The following is a 20362-nucleotide window of genomic DNA, read 5'->3' as shown; positions in this document are numbered from 1 at the left end:
GACTTCCTGTATTAAAGTTTGTCATTATAGCCCCGCCAATATAAGTTCTGTACTTTCTAATTTTTATTATTTTCAGATATTCCTGTTTTTTTGTGAGATTTTATTTTCCCATTAATTTTAAACTGGCTTTAAGAAGGCTATTCTGAAAAAAAAATTCAACAAAACTTTTCATCACTGAAAACAGTAAAACTGTAAAAATAAAACAGTAAAGCTATAAAAAAATTATAGATATTTAAATAAAGTATGCATTGGGGCGCCTGGGTGGCTCAGTCGGTTAAGCATCCCACTTCAGCTCAGGTCATAATATCACGGCACGTGAGTTCGAGCCCCATATCAGGCTTTGTTGCTGACAGCTCAGAGCCTGGAGCCTGCTTTGGATTCTGTGCTCTCCCTCTCTCTCTGCTCCCCACCCGCACTTGTGCGCTCTCTCTCTCTCTCTCTCTCTAAAATAAATAAAAACATTTTAAAAAATTAAATAAAGTGCATTTTATTGAGGGAAGGGTTTTTATTATATTTTTGTGTTTACCTCATTTATAGTTAGCATTCTCAAGGAGTGTGCAAATTATAATCATAAAGTTCTGTCTTCCCTGAGAGGAACAAAGGCAGAAGGAATCTAAAATTTATAGCAGAAATATCTATTACTAAGGCTAGGGAAAAAGTTCTGGAAAGCGCTAAGATTCCTATCAGTTTGGAAATTAGTAAATATGTAAAATAAATTTGTGACAAGATATCTCTAAGACCAATAGGGTAGTATCCAATTTTTTTTAAGTCAGATGCCCAAATTATCTCTCTCAGGCCACAGCAGACTATCTTCTTAGGTCCATGCAGGTCTTCTTTTGTTTGTCTTCTTTTGTTTTCCTTTGGCCTCCATTCCTGACTTCCATTCCCCTTTTCCTCCGAGGCACCCATTCTACTGTATTTGCTATGTGTCCTTCCAGGAACCTTTCATATATTTATTTAGATAAACATCTGCTAAAAGCAGTATGGAGGTTCCTCAAAAAATTAAAAATAGAATCACCATATGATCCAGTAATTCCACTCCTGGGTATTTACCCAAAGAAAATGAAAACAGTAATTCAAAAAGATCTGTGCACCCATATGTTTATTGCAGCATTATTCATAATAGCCAAGATATAGAGGCAACCCAAATATCGACTGATATTACATGAATGGATAAAGAAGTTGTGGTATATACATACAATGGAATATTAGTAATAAAAAAGAATGAAATCTTGCCATTTGCAACAACATGGATGGAGCTAGAGGGCATAATGTTAAGTGAAATAAGGGAGACAGAGACAAATACCATATAATTTTATTCATGTGTGCAATTTAAGAAACCAAACAAATCAACAGAGGAAAAAGAGACAAATAATAAAACAGACTCTTAAATACAGAGAACAAACTGGTGGCCACCAGAGGGGAGTTGGGTGGGTGGATGGGTGACGTAGGTGCAGGGGATTAAGAGTACACTTACCTTGATGAACTCTGAGAAATGTATAGAATTGTTGAATCATTATATTGTACACCTGCAACTAATGTAACTTCAAAGAACAACTTCACATTTCTTTGAAGGTACTGTGGGAGAATGTGGGATAAATACCCACAAGTAGTATTGCTGAATTGCGTGCATATATGAATACTGGATATTGCTCTCTGGCCCCAGAATGGCTCCCACAGTTACATTCCTACCAGTTTTTCCTTACACTGCATTTTATCTGATTGTCTAATATGTTCCATCTTTATGGGTTTGTCTCATTGTTACAGTTCACATGAGTTAAATGGTATATTTCCTCCATTGTTTTATTGCTGATTTAAGTTTCCCCTGTGAGTGAGTCACCTATTCATTTCTTTTACCCATTTTTCTATCAGGTTTCCTGTCTTTTCCCTGATGATTTCAGGAATTTCTTGTATAGTCAGTCTAGTTGTTAATCATATGTCAGTCTTAGATATTAAAAATATTTTCTCATAATCTGTGTATTAACACATCTGAGGCATTTTTATCACTGTGTCATTTTAGCAGGTAGCGAGGAGATTGAGGCAAGCTATGTCTATCACTGTGGAGATGGTTGAGTAAAATAGGTGTATAGCCTTGACTGAACAGAAACCTTTTATTCTTTTTTTAAATTTTTTTTTTCAACGTTTATTTATTTTTGGGACAGAGAGAGACAGAGCATGAACGGGGGAGGGGCAGAGAGAGAGGGAGACACAGAATCGGAAACAGGCTCCAGGCTCTGAGCCATCAGCCCAGAGCCTGATGCGGGGCTCGAACTCACGGACCGCGAGATCGTGACCTGGCTGAAGTCGGACGCTTAACCAACTGCGCCACCCAGGCGCCCCAGAAACCTTTTATTCTGATGCCATTCGTTCTTCATTTTTTCTCATTGTTTGGGGTGTAGGGTTTGAAAAAAACCTTCCGCATCTGCCACCCCATCCCCTGAGATGAAAGGTATTCTTTTCTGTTAGCTTTAATTTTATTTTACCTTTCACACTGAGATTTTAATCCGTTTGAATAGTTTGAAGTTTTGGGGGAGGAGGTCAGTTGTGGTTTCGATATGACCCAAATTTGCATTCATCCATATAAAGATCCAATTTTCCCAATATTATCTACTAAATAATCCATCCTTTCCCAGTTGGTGTGTTTCTGATCCAGTGGGCTCTGTCTTTCTGCTCTACCACCGTTGTGTTTATTACTCTGGCTTTGTGCTGATATCTCGTGTGTTCTTATAAATTTCAGCATCAGTATGGCAGATTTTCCCCAAAATTCTGCTGGCATTTTAATGCAGTTTATATTAAATTTATAGATTATTTTGAGAAAAAAAAAACCTGGCACTTTTGTAAAATCTTTTCATTTTCATGAACACGATACTTGTGTTTTCTCTCATCTTTATTTGAGTCTATAAATGTTCTCTATAAGTCTTCTTAAGTTGCAGGTTAAGTCCTAAAGACTTTATAGTTTTGTTACAATTTTGTTGATACCGTGAATGGTATTTAATTTTTTACAGTTGAATTTATAAGTTAATTTTGTGTCTAACAGAGTTGCTGAATTCATTCATTAGTCAATCTGCTGATTCTCTTTAATATTCTGTCAGTTTCTAGAGTGTGTTTCATGCCTGTATCAATTAGTGATTAATTCACTTCTCATCTATTGCTAAATCTGTCAGTTGTTGGTGTATTTTGAAGATATGCTGTGAGGTGCACGTATATTAACAGTAATTAAACTTTCTCAAACTCCTTTGAGCACTTTAAAGTGTCCTTCTTTGCCCCTTTTTTTTATCTTAATTTCCTTTGTGACTGATACAAAATTGACACCGTAGCTTTCTTTTTAAGTTTATATTGCTTAGTGTATAACCTCCTGTGCTTTTATTTTTAGCCTTTTTGTATCTGTTGGTTTTAAGTGAACCTTTGTGAACAACAGTTCGCTGCATCTTGTTTTTTTTGTTGTTGTTGTTTATTTATTTTGAGAGAGAGAGAGAGAGAAACAGAGCATGGACAGAGAGGAGCAGAGAGAGAGAGGGAGACATGAGAAGCAGGCTCCAGGCTCTGAGCTGTCAGCACAGAGCTCGAACCCATGAACCGTAAGATCATGACCTGAACTGAAGTCAGACACTTAACTGACTGAGCCACCTAGGCGCCCTTTTATCTTGTTTTTTAAGTCTTACTTGAATGGAGTTTATATAGATATATAAATTTATATATTGTGTACATATTATATACATAGATACATTTATATGTTATATAAATGGAGTTTAATCCATTTATATTTACTGTAATTATGGTTATTATAGGATGTGTTTCTGCCAAACCATTTTTTTGTTTACCTTTACCATGTAGTCTTTCTCTTTCTCTGTCCTTTTTATTTCCTGTGATAAAAGTACATTTACTTTATATTGATGGGAAAGTCTTACGTTGTATTTTTGTTCTTCTGGTGGTCACCTAACTTATTAATAAGACCTGGACTTATGTTAATTTTTTCCTATCAGGATCTAAGGCCACCAGTCTAGGGACTAGTCTGATTTTGTATAAAATAGGAAGAGTTCATGAAATTGTAATTCTACACATAGAAGTAAGATCTAGAAAATTAAACATTAAAAAGAATGTAACAAAGACCCTGTGAGTCAGGAGCAGTATGAATGTTTGTGTGTGCATGATAATCAGGGAATGACCTGTATATAAACAGATTTGTTTTTCTGTGTACGTCTTTTGTGCTATTAATTTGGATTAGTCGCAATCCACTGTTCAGGATGCTACCAAGAAGGCTATGATTGTTTGCAATGAACTGAAATGTCAGAAAATAAAATGTTAAACTGGATGCCAGGGTTGGGGAGTGAGGGAAGTCCATTAATAAGGAACTGAAAGTAGAAACAGAATTCTTGGAGTAGAACATTTTTAAATTAAAGAGATTCCCTCTTAAGTGGTGAGTATGGCATCTGTGTCATAGAAAAGGATCTTGGATTCAAAGTGCGTGTCAGCTTAGGGGGAACCATTAAGAACTGTGCATTTCATAGTAGAAGAAAGCATTATGAGAATGATTATGAAAATCAGACCTCCCTAAAAGTAAACACATATATAACATTTATTTTAGGTATCTTCAACATCCATGATCACACCACGGTGGATTGTGCCGGTGAGTGAATGACATTGGCGGTTGTTCTTTTGGTTGCCCTGTCAGAGTAAAGCTAAAGCCTGAGGAAAACCAGGTTCTTGCTTTTCCCTAAAAATGTGGGGGCATTCCCAGAGTTCTGTTAACTGGACTTAATAGCTTCAAACTAGTGATTTAATTTTTCTATTTGTAAATGCTCACTAAGGATGCTGACAAAAACAGAAATAAAAATCTGAGGTGAAAGATGGTAAAAAAACAAACCCAAACAGCCATGACCATCAGGATGCTCTTACTTATGACCATAATCATTAGAGAAGATGACTCGGAGCTGAAGGGCTGACGCCCGGGTGGGCATTGTCAGCCCTGCTTACATGCCTTGTCTTCTCCCTCAGCAGAGCCGTGTTCTTTCTGATGGACTGGCAGGAAGCGTGCCGTCCTTGGCGGGGAAGGAGGGACATGATAATAGAGAAGCAGCCTCCCTGATTTCTGCCCCGGCACCATTCTTGGTGGATGCTGTGACCAGGTGAGGAAATTATTTCTCCATTGCAATTCTTAGGCATCTGTTAGGAAAAAATAATAAAATTAATATATTTATAGCAGTAATGTCAGATCTTCTTTAATTCAACTTAATTGAAACTGGGTAAATTTTTTTGTTTATTATTTAGAATAGTGTTTCTTTCTATTTTCTTGTCAGTTTGTCTTCTACAAAATTATGAAATAGGCCTTATTATTACTAGGTTTTTTTAATGAAATCTTCATAAATGTTATTAGGCTTATCTTGAAAAATTTATATTTGCTTTAAAATTCATTTATATCTTTTCCTTTCATGCTTTAACTGTTATGTTGTCCATCAGTAAGGTGAAGAGTCACAGATAAGAGGGAGATAGGAGATTCCCAAGGTGAGGCTCTGGCACACCTTGTACTGACACCTGTTACAAGCTTATTTCAGCATATCGCATGCCACAAACAGAAGCTGGACTCAAAAGACCTTTCGCTTGGCATGTAGTTCTTCAGCTTTTCGTTGTCAGGACCAAAACTGTGCCTCTTTTGCAAAAGATGTACAATTGCTTTCGTTCTCACCTCGGACTTTTTTCTGATTATGTCTGTTTCTCATATCTTCTTTGGATGCCGAGAGTGTAAGTCAGTTGAAGTAGATGCTTTCCGAACTAGAGAAAAGTTTCCTAATTAAGTGAAAAAAATTATTAGAGCTGATTAGCTTGAGAGAAGTTGATAGTTTCATTTTAAGTCGTTTTCTTATCTCCACAGTCTAATATAATCACTCACTCAGCAAACACTTATTGAATGTCTGTTATGTACCAGGCCTTGATTTTATCTGGTTTGGCAGCACTGAAGACAGCAATGAATAAGACAGACATGGGACTTGCCTTGGGGAACTCACGTATAGTTGTCAAATAGCACCTTATACAATCTTAATAGGTTATTTTTCTAACCATTTATATGCCTAATAATTGCCACTGTAAAAATAGAGATTACATGTAGAGGACCAGGTGATAATGCTTTGTAATTGAGTTTACACAATAAAATATGCGTTCTTAAGGACTTGTAAATTAAAAATTACAGATGAAAGAAGATTGTCTGCTCTCCTTCCCAAAACAAAGTAGTCATAGAAGAATTAAAGAGATCAAAGATGACAGTAGTGCACCTGAAACTAATATAATGTTAATATGCCAATTAGACCTCAAAAAAAAAAAAAAGATAAATCAGTGGAACAGAATAGAGTCTAGAAACAAACCCACACCTACATAGTTACCTCATTTGTGAAAAAGGGGTGGTGCAGTGCTATGCAGTGCTACTGACAGACTGGATGATCTGTCAGTAAATCAGCTGGACAAATTAAACATCCGTGAGGGAAAAAATTAATCTTGACCCAACCTCAGACCATACACAAAAATCCATTCTAGATGGATTTCAGATCTAAATGTGAAACATCAAATAATAATAAAGCTTTTAGAAGAAAACATAAGCAAACATCCTAGAACTCAGAAAAGATTTTTTAAACAGGTCACAAAAAATCTTTAATCATACAGGAAAAAAATGATAACTTGGGTTATATCAAGAACTTCTGTTTGCCAAAAGAAGTAACTGGAAGATCTCAAAAAGGGAAGCCACAGAATGAGAGAAAATATTTGCACTTCCTTCCACCTTTGCATTTATCTCTATCCCTCTGTCTTTGACAAAGGACTCCTATCTAGAATATATAAAGAGCTATTGTAAATCAATAAGAAAAAAATAGCTAAATAGAAAAATTGGCAAGACTTGAATAGGGCAGTTTACAAGAGGATATCTAGATGGCCAGTAAACATACAAGACAGTGTGTGACCTGACTAGTCACTGAGGAATACAAATTCAGTTTTCTTCTTGTTTTTTTTTAATCTGCATGCTGGTTACAAAGGTATGTTCAATTTGCAAAAAATCATCAAGCTGTAAACTCATGCTATGTGCACTTCAATAAATATGTGTGATAATTAGTAATTTTTTTTTTTTTAATGATGACTGGTCACATCTCTACAGATTCAGATTTACTTTGGGTGCTGTGTGTAAAATTTTACTTTAAAGGCATAAGACCGCAAGAACAAAGAATAGAGGAGAAGACAACAGCAGTTGAAAGATTTCAGGTTGTGGAAGCAGAGAAATAATAGTAACCAACTTCACAGAGAAGGGAAAAATGAAATCTAGGCCTAAAAAGGGGAGGGGGTGGAAACTGAGAAAATAAAAAAGCCAGCCAATTTCCACTGCAGAACCCGGAAAGAGCTCAGGAATTGGAGGTACCAGGTATTTGTGAAGATGGGGCAGAAGGTAGGGCTGAGAATCTGAGGACTGGTTGAAAAGATTATAGCATAGACGCCCCCCAACCTCACTGCACCCATGCCAGCATGATTCTGCAGGTTTTTTTGTGGAAGAGCTGGGCCAGAGGGCCTCCAGATGTGAAGAGTTTCTGTTTAGAGTAAGGCTCTGAGCTGAAGCAGAGGTAACTCAAAGTCCGTACACTGAAGGGTGAGACAGCCAACCTTCCTTCTTTCTCAGCTTCCAGAATGTTGTTGGCCAAGTAAAATGTCTTCAGCTGAGAAATAAGAGGATTATTCTCTAGAGAAACTGACCAATAAAGACAAAAGGCTCCCAGAGACTAACTTTTGTGGCTGCCCCGATGAGATTGCCAGGAAACCTGCCCGGTGACTCTACTGCAAGCCCATTAGTGTAGGGAGTGTGCTTATGTGTACAGTTTCCAAATGGCATTCCAGTGCTTCACTTCTAAATAGGAATGGGTGCTTCCTTCATAAGTGCGAAGAGGGCCAAAAATTATCAGATGTCTGAGGGAAAATTAATTAGAACAGGTAAACTGAAAAAGAAACGGGGGAAAGAAAGGAATGTGAACATCAAAAACTTCACAAAACAATAGTTTCATGAGAGAGGAGATGCTGCATCCGTGCAACAGTAACAGGAAATGAGAAAGAAAAAACGCAGTATTCTTAGAAATTATTAACCATGTTAAAAATAAAATCTAAGGAAGGCGTGGAAGATACGTTGAGGAACTCTCCCAAAAAGTAGAACAAAAAGATGAAAATTAGGACAGAAGAGAAAATTGGAGGATTGGTCCAAGGAGTCCAGTATATGAATCATTAGAGATCCGAAAAGAACAGAGTAATTGTAAAAGAAATGGAGATTTCTCAGAACCCAAGTACTTGAGTTTTTAGATTCAACGGACCTGAGTACCCAGCACAGAGAATGAAAATAGACAACACCAAGGACTCCTATTCAGAATATCTGAGTTAAGAGAGGATGTAAGTCTTCAGAGAGGGAGGAAAAAGTACGTGAAAGGATTGGCAATCAGAATGACAGCAGACTTCGCTGAAAGTAAGAAGATAATAGAGCAATGCCTTCAGATTTCAGGAGGAAAATTATTTTTCACCTAGATTAAAAAAAATTTTTTTTGTTTATTTTTGAGAGAGAGAGAGAGAGAATGCAAGCAGGGGAGGGGCAGAGAGAGAGGGAGACACAGAACCTGAAGCAGGCTCCAGGCTCTGAGCTGTCAGCACAGAGCCTGATGGGGCGCTTGAACTCATGGACCATGAGATCATGACCTGAGCTGAAGTCAGACACTTAACCAACTGAGCCACCCAGGCACTCCATACCTAGGTTTTTATATCCAGACTATCAATGAAATGTGAGATTAGAATGAGCATAGAGTTTCTCTAAAATATGTACTTCCCAAATGGGCTTACTCACTGGAGATGTGTTCCATCAAAATAAGATGATTATCCAAGAAGACATGGGACCCAGGAAACCGGTGCAGGAATTGACCAGCAGGAAGGTGGAGGGAAGTTCCAAGGCAACAGCTGCCCTGCAGGTCTAGAAGTGATTCTGTACAGATTTGAAGAGGGGGGTATAGAGTTCCAGGAAGGATATTACTAAGAAAAAATACAAACAAATGGCCTTACCCCAGTGTTTAAACAATTACATGACCTGTCTGAACATAGTGTGAAGAGATCCGTGGTTCTATCTGCAAGCTTAGGGACAAATTAGAAATAAGTACAGAAAACTGATCAGACAGTCACAACAAAAAAGGAAGCAGTTCTTTAGTCCAGGAACAACGAATTGTATAAGAAAAAAACATAATATACGTCTGTCAATTGTGGAAATACTCCACATTGTGGAAATGATTACAACACTGAATATCTATGTGATCAAAATTGTTCCCACAACTGTTGAAAAGATAGGAAGGGAGGATTGGGGAGCTGGTGAGTGGGCTATAAGAATGGTAAGCCCTGCCAGTCCATGACAGGAAGTCATTGTAGAAAGAGGCCACTTAGACTCTTGCTAGTTGTGCATCACAGTCACCTGGAGGACTTACTAAAACACAGCTTACTGGCTCCAGCCTCAGAGTCTGTGATTCGTATGTCTCGGTGGTGCCTAAGAATCTGCATTTATAACAAATTCCAGGGACTACATCTTGAGACCCGGAGACACAGAAAAGTGAAGGAAAATACTGAAATAAAAGAAAACTGTTGAAAGTGTTTGTCTCTGTGTAGTAGAAATGAGGGAGGTGGCGCATGATGGCTGTTTCGTGTATAAAGTTTGTTAGTAGTTTCACCACGTTAAACTGTGTTCTCTGTACTGTTTATTTTGAGGTTTTCATGAAACCAAATAGATGACGTTACATCCTTGCATCTGTGTACATGCTCTTCAGCTGTGGCAGAAACTGTTGGGCACTCATGCAGAGCCCACAGCCTTTTCTTTTTCACATAACTCTGATTACCTGCCGTGGGAACTGAGCCACAGCCATCTGGGACTATCTGTGTAAAGCACAGAATCGTGTGCCCACTTACCTTGGTAGTTTTTGAGCGGGTTGCTGTCATGCTCTGCATAGTATTGTTCTTGCTATTCATAATAACCCTGACTCATTAACAAATGAGTAAGTGTTTGGTACCTTTTATTCAAGGAAGTAGGGGAAATTGATACCTTTAGATTTCATTTCAAGATGAAATAAGCATCAATTATCTAGAAAATTCCCTTCTGTAAATGTCTCATTGCTAAATTTGGTGCTGCAGCATAGTCACTTTAGGTTTTTCACTGTCAACCTGCTCCATGTAGCACTCGTGGAGAAATCCATGTTGTTCCCACCCCAGTGGTTTTACTGAATAATGAGTAACCCATTCTTCCTTTCAGCTCTGTTCCAACGTTGGCCGAAGAAGCCATCTTGAAACAGAAGTGTTTACTGACTACTGAGCTCTGAGGGTTTGGCTCCTTCTCACTTATAACTGGAATGCCCAGCACTCTGCAGCTGTCCGTCCTGGAATCAATTTCCGCTGGAATGTGTTGGGTTCAGGAGCTTGTCCTTACTTGTGAGTTAAAAAAGCTCACCTAGATTAGACTTCAACTCAATGAAAAACATTTTCCGTCCAACTGGAAGGGCTTAATTACACTACGTATTTGATCAAATGAGGGTATCTACCTGTAATTGTATTGAAGTTGTCAATTCTTAAAACGAGAATTACTTTCTCTGTGGTTTCCCTCAAACTCTTGGCTCCATCTAGTGGGTGTAATTGTTCATAACCCCTCCATAACCAGAGGTCTCTGATAGTCAGTAATAGCCTTTTGAATGTTATTTCTCTCCCTAGTATCAGGATAAGTGTCCTTGATCTGAATGCCTGTTAGAGAAGTTGCCCTTATCCATTGAATACCTAGAAATCAGGAATTTAGGAAATTAATGAGGGCATTATGTAGGTAGATTAAGGCCTAGCTTGTTTACAATTATTACAGTACTAAAAAGAAGTTTAGAATACAGAAGGTTTCCAGGTGTCTCCCATACTTTTAACATCTTACTGGACTGGCTATCTTAATACTCCCAAGTTTACATTAAGGTTAAGATAAACTGTGTGTATTTTGCATCATATATATATATTTTTTCTTCAGCCCTGCTTCCCTATAGGAAACACTCACATGCACCACACACATAGACTGTAACTTTTCAGCCTGGACGGAGATAGCAGTCACTTCCCCACATTGCTACCAGTTTGGACATAGACTTCATTTCCTTTTAATATGGGCTAAATAAAGTTAGAACTCATCAACTAAAGACAATGAAACAAAACAAAAATACCAGGACAGAAATGGGGAATCAGGGAGTAGGGGGATTTTGTTTCTTGAACACCTACCATGTCTGAAACTACTCTGCATACTGGAAGAACTCCTGTCTCACCTTATGTTAGGAATTTTGTGTTAATTTTAAAAAGTTTCTAGAAGTTCCTCGTCACTTTTGGTACACAAAAAAATTCTGGATATTAAAGTAGTACATGCTCATATAGAAAATAACGAAGATGCAAAAATAACCACTTGCAATTCCAGCATCCAGAAAAACACTATTATTTTGGCTTTAAAACTTAAGAATTCCCAATTGCTACTGGGAATGAGGATAGTGTGGAAACCATCTTGGTATAGTTGTTAATCCCTGTGATCAAGGGTTGATATCAAACCGTACCTCCTGGAATTTGATGTTTAGTTTTCTGCCCTGTATTATGTATATAATTGAGTGTTAATTTATGTTGCTCAGCATAAAAGAACATCCAGTTTTGTGACCTTTAAAACTGTGGTTTGGACTGTCCTGGGTTCCCTGTAGCACAGTCATGTGCTCAGGCAAACATGTGCTACTGTCTGATTGGAAAGATCAGGAATTTTAATCTTGTGCTGTTTCCCAGGGAGCTGTAGAGTTTGGAAACCACTTTTGCACGGAACAACTTTGGTGAAGGAAAGAAAGTTGGCGCTTCTTGCTGGCTTCCTCCTCTTAGCCATTGTGCTAAGCTTGTGAATTTCGTTGGTGGAGCTCTTGCCAATTCTTAATTGTAAAACACATTTTCTCGCAGCTGTAAGTGACAGCTAGAACCAGGGGCCTAGCCGGGGACATGCTGGACTGGCCATCAGATTTCTAGTGTGCTGACAGTGCTGGAAGTACTGAAAGGTTCAAGTTGTGCCTGTAACCGCGGTACTTGGAAGGCCTCAACTTCCCAGCCAGTTTAGGAGCGAGCACCAGCCTCATTTTAAACGGTTTAAAATTGAGGAATAAGTTGTTAAAAATAGTCTATAACCTCTGTGTCTTCAGGTACCTGTATTCTTGCTGGTTAGAATATTGATAAAGACTTCCTTAAACTATATTTAAACCTCAAGCCAAATTTTGTCTTCTGTCCTGGCATGAAGTGGTAAACATGGAAGTTTATACTTTCATGATGAATTAGCCCTGACAGTGTAGGTGCCTGTCAAGTAGAATAACTTCCCTGTCACGTCTGCTGCTGCCGCCTTCCCCAGAGTTGCTGTGACGGCGATCTCGTTCTGCTTATCTGAGAGTGGAGGGGAGAGAACTGCAGGGCTCAGGATATCTGTGAATGTGTCCGAGAGGGAAGGGGAAAGTCCGTCTCTGTGATGAGAGAGAAGCATATATGTGTGAGTCAGTGAAGAATATGAGCAGAGGAAGGGATTTGAGGTGATGCTGGATAAGAAGGCAGGCTGGTTACAGCTATGGTGGCACTGCCTGTCGGTGACCTTCAGGGCTCAGTCTTCCACTGCAAAAGATTAAAACCCACCTGCACATCTGAATCCTCGGATAAACTAACTGAAGCTCGGATCCTCAGGTGAGCTCAAAGAACCCCAGTGGCTGTTCCCAATGACAGCTGGGTGGGCAGGAAGTTTTTCTCTATCTAGAATGAGGTTCCCATGCACCTTAGTAAATACAGCTAAAAAGAAATACTGGCAACGTTATAACTATGTGAACATGTTTGAAAAGAGAGCAAGAACAATAGTTGATTTGAGCGCTCCAGCTAGAAAGCTGTTAGTGTTCTTCCCTTTGAAAGTAGCTCGGAGGTGATTTAGAGCTGAGATAACAGACCCAGATTGGCAACAAATAACAGGAGGCTGTTAGCCACAGGCTCAGCTTCTCTGTGGTTACTTTCTTCCCAGAGTTTCCAGTTCCACCCTGGACTCCAGTAACTCATTAGGGTCAGCCATGAAGGCACTTGTGACTGGGAGCGGAGGGGCCGGCGCCGAGAGGGTGGCAGGCCTTCTTGTGTTGTCCTGAGGCGTCTCGAGGGTCTGAGGGGCTCCCCGAGACTGGGTTGCGGCCGCTGCTCCGTCTCTGGGCTTGCCGTGTATCCCGCCCCAGAGACACTGAGTACAGAGCCATGCAGCAGGTGCCTGCTGCCGGCCTTGGGGGAGCAGAAAGGACAGGAATCTCAAGTCAGGCCATGTGACAGTCCGGGCAGGGAAGGGAGAGGTGGTTTGGGGGCTTAAAATCAGATTGTAGGCTTCAGCTTTCTGCCCTCAACTCTTCTTCAAAATGAGACCCTGTTTCTCCCTGCTGTCACAGTAGCACTCTTGGAGACACTGGAAGGGGGCACCGTTCTCCCGCGCCTGCCCTTCTAGAAGCGCTGCTGAGTAAAGGAATGAGCAGATTCCTTTGAGCTTGATAAATTCAGACATTCCCTGAGCAGCTTTCTTAAGATGTTTATATTGTTTTAGGAAAAATTCTACTTAAAAATATTTCTTACAGCCTGCTGTCTGTTTTCACCTTTATCTGCTTTTGCATAATCACGGAAGTTCTGTGGACAATCAAGGATGAAAGCCCTGGGTTGTCCCTTGCGTCTTGACTGCTCCTTCTCTCATGCTTCCCAATTTTGGCTAAAACCGGCACCTCTGTCTTCTCTTACATAAGCCCTAGAATGAAAGTTCAGGTGTTGCTTCAGAGACCATTTTAGAGCAGGATTATTTGACAGTCTCTTACATAGAGAAAAATCTTCCATATTGTTCCATAAGTAAGGGTCCTGAGAAGCAAAGTTCTTGTCTCCTCATTTAGAGCAGGCATGAGCAAAGTTTTTCTGTAAAGAGCTGAGGTAATACTTTACTGCTCAGCAGTGCCGTTGTTGTACAAAAGCAGCAAAACAGTAGGGAATGCATCGGCCGGCTGTGTTCCAGGGAAGTTCATTTACAAAAACAGGTGCTACTTCCAACTTCAAGCTTCGTGGAGTGGCAGCATGGCTCCCTGGGAGTCAGGCAAGTGTTCAGGTAGGTTCTGCAGCATCGTCCGCCGCTGGGAGGCCCCTGACGTTTCTGGACGTTGGCGTCCTCATTTGCATGGACAGGGTGGTCGTGGGTCTCCCAGCTCTGAGCGTCTTTGTGAGGCCTGCCCACTTTCTCATTAATCTTGCCTTCAGCCTTTTGGTTGCTTAGAAACCTGGAGTCTTCTGCAGTTGAAGAATGGACATTTCTGTATCATTTGTCCCTTTTTCCTCTCAAAAATTCAAACACTCTGGTTTTTGAATGATCGGACAAAAGTTGGAAGCTTTTCCTATCTATTAGCCTTCAGGATGAGGAGACTTGTTTGGATTATAGAAATTTGTCCTGAGCTTAAGTCTGCCGTGTGAACATGTGCCAGAGCCGGAATTATTTCCACTTTTAAGATAGGATACGTGATTCTCTTTATCACATTGCTTGAGATAATAATTCAGTCACTTCCCAGGATTTCTTTTTATCAGGGAGGTGTTTTAGTACAGATCCCTTGCTCTTTTTATTTTCATAAATAAATTTTCTTACCTGGGTATGATAGACAGTTTAAAGGACCTCACTAACTATTTTGTGTTTACTTTTTATATATGTAAAGCTTTGCAGTAGCTTTTAAAGTGTAATTTATTTTTATATCAAGTGCACTATTCATTGTGTTCCACAGCTTTATATGACTTGTATTAGAAGCACTGCACTGAACTGAGTTGTTTGTATACTGACATGACAACCGTAGATGTGACCACAAATAAAGCTTTTGTGAAACATTTCTGTTTTTACGAGCTGTTCAGTTTTTTGGAAGTGTAATACCTACATGGTGCCCGTTTTCTGTCTGCAGCACGATTGTTAGAGCTGCTATTAGTAGGAAAGCGAGGGAGCGAGTGGAAGCAGTGAACGGGAGGAGCTGCAGCACCGCTCTCTGTGTTCATTTTAGTACGAGCGCTCCAAATTTGGGAGCAGAGGCACTTTCAGAGTTGGAAAAACCTCATTGGTCCTTCCCAGCACATCCTGGAAGCCACAGTGGCCATTCCAGAAGCCACAGGGTACAGCAGAAACACAGCTCTACTCAATACAGGAAACCTTAAATTATTTCAGAAGCCTGCGCCTCATTTCCGTTGTCTGGGACAGGGTGGTACCTTGTACGTGGAGCAGCGTCTGGTACAGGGCGGTAGGTGTCTTCTGTCACGCCACCCCAGGGAAGAACCTTGCTGCTGGACAGACAGTCTGAGCGAGACTCCTGAGACCATTCTCTTCCCTGCTCCCCTCCTCTCCCTTCCGCCCAGAAGACAGACAGCAATTGGCCTTGGAAACCAAGGAGCTTCAATTAGGTTCTGATGAGATTTGCAGAGAGAGGCAGGAACCTGGGCTCCATCACCTGTGCTGGAAGCTCTCAAAGAGATTTGGCAATAAGCAACCAAAGTCACTCTAATGTGGGCAGAGTGACTCCTTGGGAAGATCTGGAGAGTTCTCTGACCAATAAGAAGGTGAGACGATGGGTGCAAATGCGGACTCCTTCTCTGGCAACGGCAGGGACGGTCTGCCTGCTGCCTGACCAGCAGAGGGTACCTCCTGGCACCTTGAGTTGGGGACGGCAGGACACCTGGGAAGGCTGTGAGTCCCCAGAGGGAAGGGAATGGTTACTGGGCTACCAAGACAATCTATACACACACACGCACACGCACATGCACACACACACACACACACACATACATACATGTATGTATGTATATATATATTGGTTAAAATATGAAGGAAAAACAAAATTCAGGAGAGTAGACTGCAGCTGGATAATTGCTCTTTTAAGCCTTGGAGATATAGGGCTTGCACTTTTTAAAAAAAAAAAAATTTTTTTTAAACATTTATTTATTTTTGAGACAGAGAGAGACAGAGCATGAATGGGGGGAGGGCCAGAGAGAGAGGGAGACACAGAATCTGAAGCAGGCTCCAGGCTCTGAGCTGTCAGCACAGAGCCCCATGCGGGGCTCGAACTCATGGACCGTGAGATCGTGACCTGAGCGAAGTCGGACGCTCAACCGACTGAGCCACCCAGGCGCCCCAGGGCTTGCACTTTTAAAAGAAATTGTTACGTTTATACTCCAAAAACATGTATTCTAATGTTATTTCTGTTCTTCAAATATTAAACATTAAAAAAAAATGAACCCAGCATGCCACACAGAAAGGGCTTTTGTGGTCAGTACCAAGGAAAGATAGGAGGGGCATGAAGGGCACTCAGGTCAGTAAGGCCCAAGAAAACGAGCTCAGTGTTGGTTTGGGGGCAGTGTGGTGGCTTAAGGTGATTTGTCCCAGCAGATGTTCAACCCAACTTGCTTAGGTTCCAAGGTTCCATCATGGAGGAGAGACCCTCAGGGGTGCAGAGAGACCCTGTCTCCACAGCAGGGTCACCCATGCCCTCGTGGGCCCTGGCGGCCACTCCCTAGCTTCCCATAGTGCACCCTTCACGCCTCCAAGTGCATCATGCATAGATCAGAGCTCGCTCATGCTCTCAAGTCAGGAAATTAGGATGTTGGAGGGGGAGTAGAATTGCTGGATGACCTGGTCCCAGTTTTCCATGCGTAGATCAGAAAAGAGATCCAGAGAGGGAAGGAACTGACCCTTGGTTGTAGGGTCAGGGGTAGGAATTCCCTGCTCTCCTCCTCTCACCCACTTCCCTCAGCACTGCTACTCTTGGCTCCCCATGCCAGAGTTGCCACAGAGCACAGTGTCACCTTTTCTGTAGCACCTCTGAGGCCCTTCCTGCCTGGCTCCAGAATTCCCACGGGAGAAGCTTATCCATGTCAAACCTCCATGGCTCCAAGCAAAGTCTCCTCAGAAAAAAACCACAGCACAGACCTGGAATGACCCACATACCTCTGCCATCCTTCAGGGCTTCAGAGGTCCTGGAACAGCCCCTTCCTCTTCTCCGGATTACAGCCAGTAGCCCTACCTCGGAGTGATCACTCCATGTTCACCATGTGCTCCCCAGTCCCACTGGTTCTGTCCTTTCAAGAGCTCTGAATATCTTCTAGCTGGCAAACCAACAGGACAGGTGTTCACGGGAAAGTCCCACCAGACACTCAGGGCTCTCACATGGTTTGCCATTGTTTCTTATTTATTTTTTTCTGTACAAAAATCTTTAACCTGTAAAAGAAAGAATCATAAACATTTTACGTTATTAGATCCTCAGATCTTACTCATAGCTGTATTTTGTGCATTTTTACCAACCTCTCCCCATTTCTCCCTACACTAGCCCTCAGCAACCACTCTTAAACTCTCTGTTCCTGAGTTTGCCTTTTTTAGATTCTACATATAAGTGATAGAATCCAATATGTGTCTTTCCCCATCTGCCTTATTTCACTTAGCATAACGCTCTCAAGTTCCATCCATGTTGTCACGAGTGGTAGGATTTCCTTCTTTCTCGAGGCTGAATAGTAATATTCCACTGTATATATGACTCATTTTCTTTAGCCATTCATCCACTGATGGACATTTAGGTTGTTTCCATTCCTTGGCTATTGTGAATAATGCCACTGGTTCTTCTTAATCAGTTTTAGGTTAGGGACTCTTACACATCTGGACATGTGGGTAGTTTTGCATACAATTCCACGTGCTCATCGATCTGTTAGGAATCCTCAGGTCAGAAGCTCCTGCTCAGGATGGGAGTATCTGGCCAGAGGAGGTATTGGGGGTGGAGAGGGGCAGAGAGAAGGAGGGATTCTCCTGGGCAACTGATGGCTCCCCTCCCCGCTGTCTGCAGCACTGGCCAGCGGTACAAGCTCAACAGATGCTTGTGTAACGAAGGCCTGATGGCATACACAGTTCTCAGCCTAGGATAGTCAAGAACAGTACTTTAGGCCAAATGTTGAATTATAATAATATAAAAATGTACCCTATCAGAGCCCTGCCATCAGCCTTTCTGCCTTGTGCTTTGTAAATGGGAGACTAGTACCTGCCTCGTGGTATGGTGAAGGTTACATGAGTTAATACCAGAACCCATCGGGGCGCCTGGGTGGCTCAGTTGGTTGAGCGTCCAACTTCAGCTTAGGTCATGATCTCACACTCCGTGAGTTTGAGCCCCGTGTCGGGTTCTGTGCTGACAGCTCGGAGCCTTGAGTCTGCTTTAGATTCTGTGTCTCCCCCTCTCTCTGCCCCTCCCCTGCTCATGCTCTGTCTCTCTTTGTCTCAAAAATGAATAAAAACATTAAAAAAATTAAAAAAAAAATACCAGAACCCATCTACGTGCTCATGGCCCTCAAGTCCCTATCTCCAACCCATATCTCTGCCTGAACCACCCCCCGCTCCTGACTCCATGTGGAAGTTACTCGGGTACCTCAGACTCAGTGTATCATAAGCCACACTTAAAGTAGTTCTCCCAAAGCTCCCCACCCCCACATGTGCCCAAACTTCTGCTTCTCAGTGATCCTGGTCTCAGTGAGTTGTTGACTTGCCCTTGATTCCTCTCTCTGTCCTCCCATGTTCTTTCAGTCCTCACGCCCTGCTGGGTCTGTCTCTGAAATGCCTCCTCATTTTTGCAACTGCACCCCTTGACCAAGTCAGCATCTGGCTTGACTTGCATCAGGCAGTTGCCTTCGTCAGATGAATCCATTTTCCAACTGTAGCCAGAAATGAGGTCACGCTCCTCCTCAGCACTAAAACAGTAATGGCTTCCAATTGCCCGGAACACAGCATCCAAACTCCTTTGCTGGCTTCCACAGCACGGCCTCCAGCTGTGCTGCTAGCTTCCACTCCTTTGGGTGGCCTGTACTCACTCTCATGACTGGGCCTTCCCTCCTGCTGGGAACTCCGTGGCCCTGGGCCCCGGGCCCCGTGCCCTGAGGCTTCTCATTGAGGGCCCAGGTTGCACATCACTTCCTCCAGATGTCCAACCCCCCAACGTGCGCTCCAACATCAGCCCATCTCCACTGTCAGCACCTGTGTGAGTTACTTGTTAACTGCCTTCCTGATAATACAGGTTCCTCCCTTGCTGCATCTGGGGTACCCGGCGTGCTTCCGGGCACGCAGTTGGTGCTCAAATGTTTGTTGAATGAAAGCTGGGAACTGGGGAGATGGCCGAGACTGACCTCAAGACCGTGTGAGATCTCACCTCAAGGTGCAGACGCACTCCTGCAACAGATGCAAGATACCTTTCAGACCATGTCTGACCAGGTCATTGGAAGAATTGGTAACATGAGTAGTCACATTGACAACCTGGAGAAAAATGTTGCAGACCTCATGGCACAGGCTGGGGTGGAAGAACTGGAGGGTGAGAACAAAATACCTGCCACACCAAAGAGCTGAAGTTTGTTAACTTGCCCTGAAACCCAGAACACCATTTTTACAAGCCAAGAGAAGAACAAATGGCTTAAAAAAATTGTTTTAATGCTAATTTAGTTAGAGAGCGAGAGGGAGACAGAGGATCCAAAGTGGGCTCTGTGCTGACAGCAGTGAGCCTAACACGGGGCTGGAAGTAACAAACTGTGAGATTATGACCTGAGCCGAAACCAAGAGTTGGACGCTTAGCCGACTGAGCCACCCAGGTGCCCCCCAAATGACTTTTTGAAGCAACTACTATATATAGACAAGATTTCTATTATAATGTGTGCATTCTTCCTGTCACATACTCTTGTTAGTTTATAGAGTGATTCACACCCCCCTCCCGGTTTCTTGAACATGGTAACTTCACATCTTGGACCAAACACTACAGTAGTTCCTGCATAAAACTGTCAAAATTTTTATTATAAAAAAAAAAAAAGTCAAATGAATGCTGAACTCATTAAGCACCTACTATGTTCCATGGGCTGCACTTGATCCTTAATTCAGGTTTTCCCATTTACTCCTTACAACCTCTGTGGTCTTACGAAGAACCAGAAGTCTGGCTTCCAGTGGGTGTTGGACCAGGACTTGAACCAGGTCTGGATGACTCTACGCCTGAATTCAGCATATCCCAAACCTCAGGCCTTCACACACAGGTCACCAATTGTCCCGGTTTGCCTGGGACAAGGGGGTTCCTGGGACATTGGACTTTCAGTGCTAAAACCGGGAAAGTCCCAGGCGCATCGGGACAACCTGTCGCTCACTGTATTAACAGACCACAATGTTGCCACATTTGTGTGTTACTTAGAACTTCCTTTAACATTATTTTTACCCACCTGCTTTTACATGGGCTTATCCTAAAATGTAAATCACACTTGTGATGGGATG

The 20362-nt window shown here is 41.9% G+C and overlaps 1 protein-coding gene and 1 pseudogene across 3 annotated transcripts in view; both read left to right on the top strand.

Moving 5' to 3' along the window:
- EPB41L5 (erythrocyte membrane protein band 4.1 like 5) overlaps positions 1-14931 on the top strand; it is a 141457-nt gene extending 126526 nt beyond the window's left edge. For 2 of the 3 annotated variants that reach the window (XM_043576567.1, XM_043576565.1), the window contains exons 23-25: positions 4586-4627; positions 4996-5126; positions 10289-14931. In XM_043576567.1, the coding sequence (XP_043432502.1) occupies positions 4586-4627; positions 4996-5126; positions 10289-10355 (240 nt within the window). In that variant the 3' untranslated portion in view covers positions 10356-14931. The remainder of the gene's footprint in view (positions 1-4585; positions 4628-4995; positions 5127-10288) is intronic. The other variant, XM_043576566.1, reaches the window with a different exon arrangement.
- A 3524-nt stretch (positions 14932-18455) lies between these two features.
- On the top strand, positions 18456-19576 carry LOC122481252 (annotated as a pseudogene).
- The last annotated feature ends 786 nt before the right edge of the window (positions 19577-20362 follow it).

The sequence above is a fragment of the Prionailurus bengalensis genome, chromosome C1 (genome assembly GCF_016509475.1).
Source record: "Prionailurus bengalensis isolate Pbe53 chromosome C1, Fcat_Pben_1.1_paternal_pri, whole genome shotgun sequence".
NCBI classification, from domain to species: domain Eukaryota; kingdom Metazoa; phylum Chordata; class Mammalia; order Carnivora; family Felidae; genus Prionailurus; species Prionailurus bengalensis.
The sequence above is the reverse complement of the archived record's forward strand: the minus strand, read 5'-3'. Positions and strand labels throughout refer to the sequence as shown.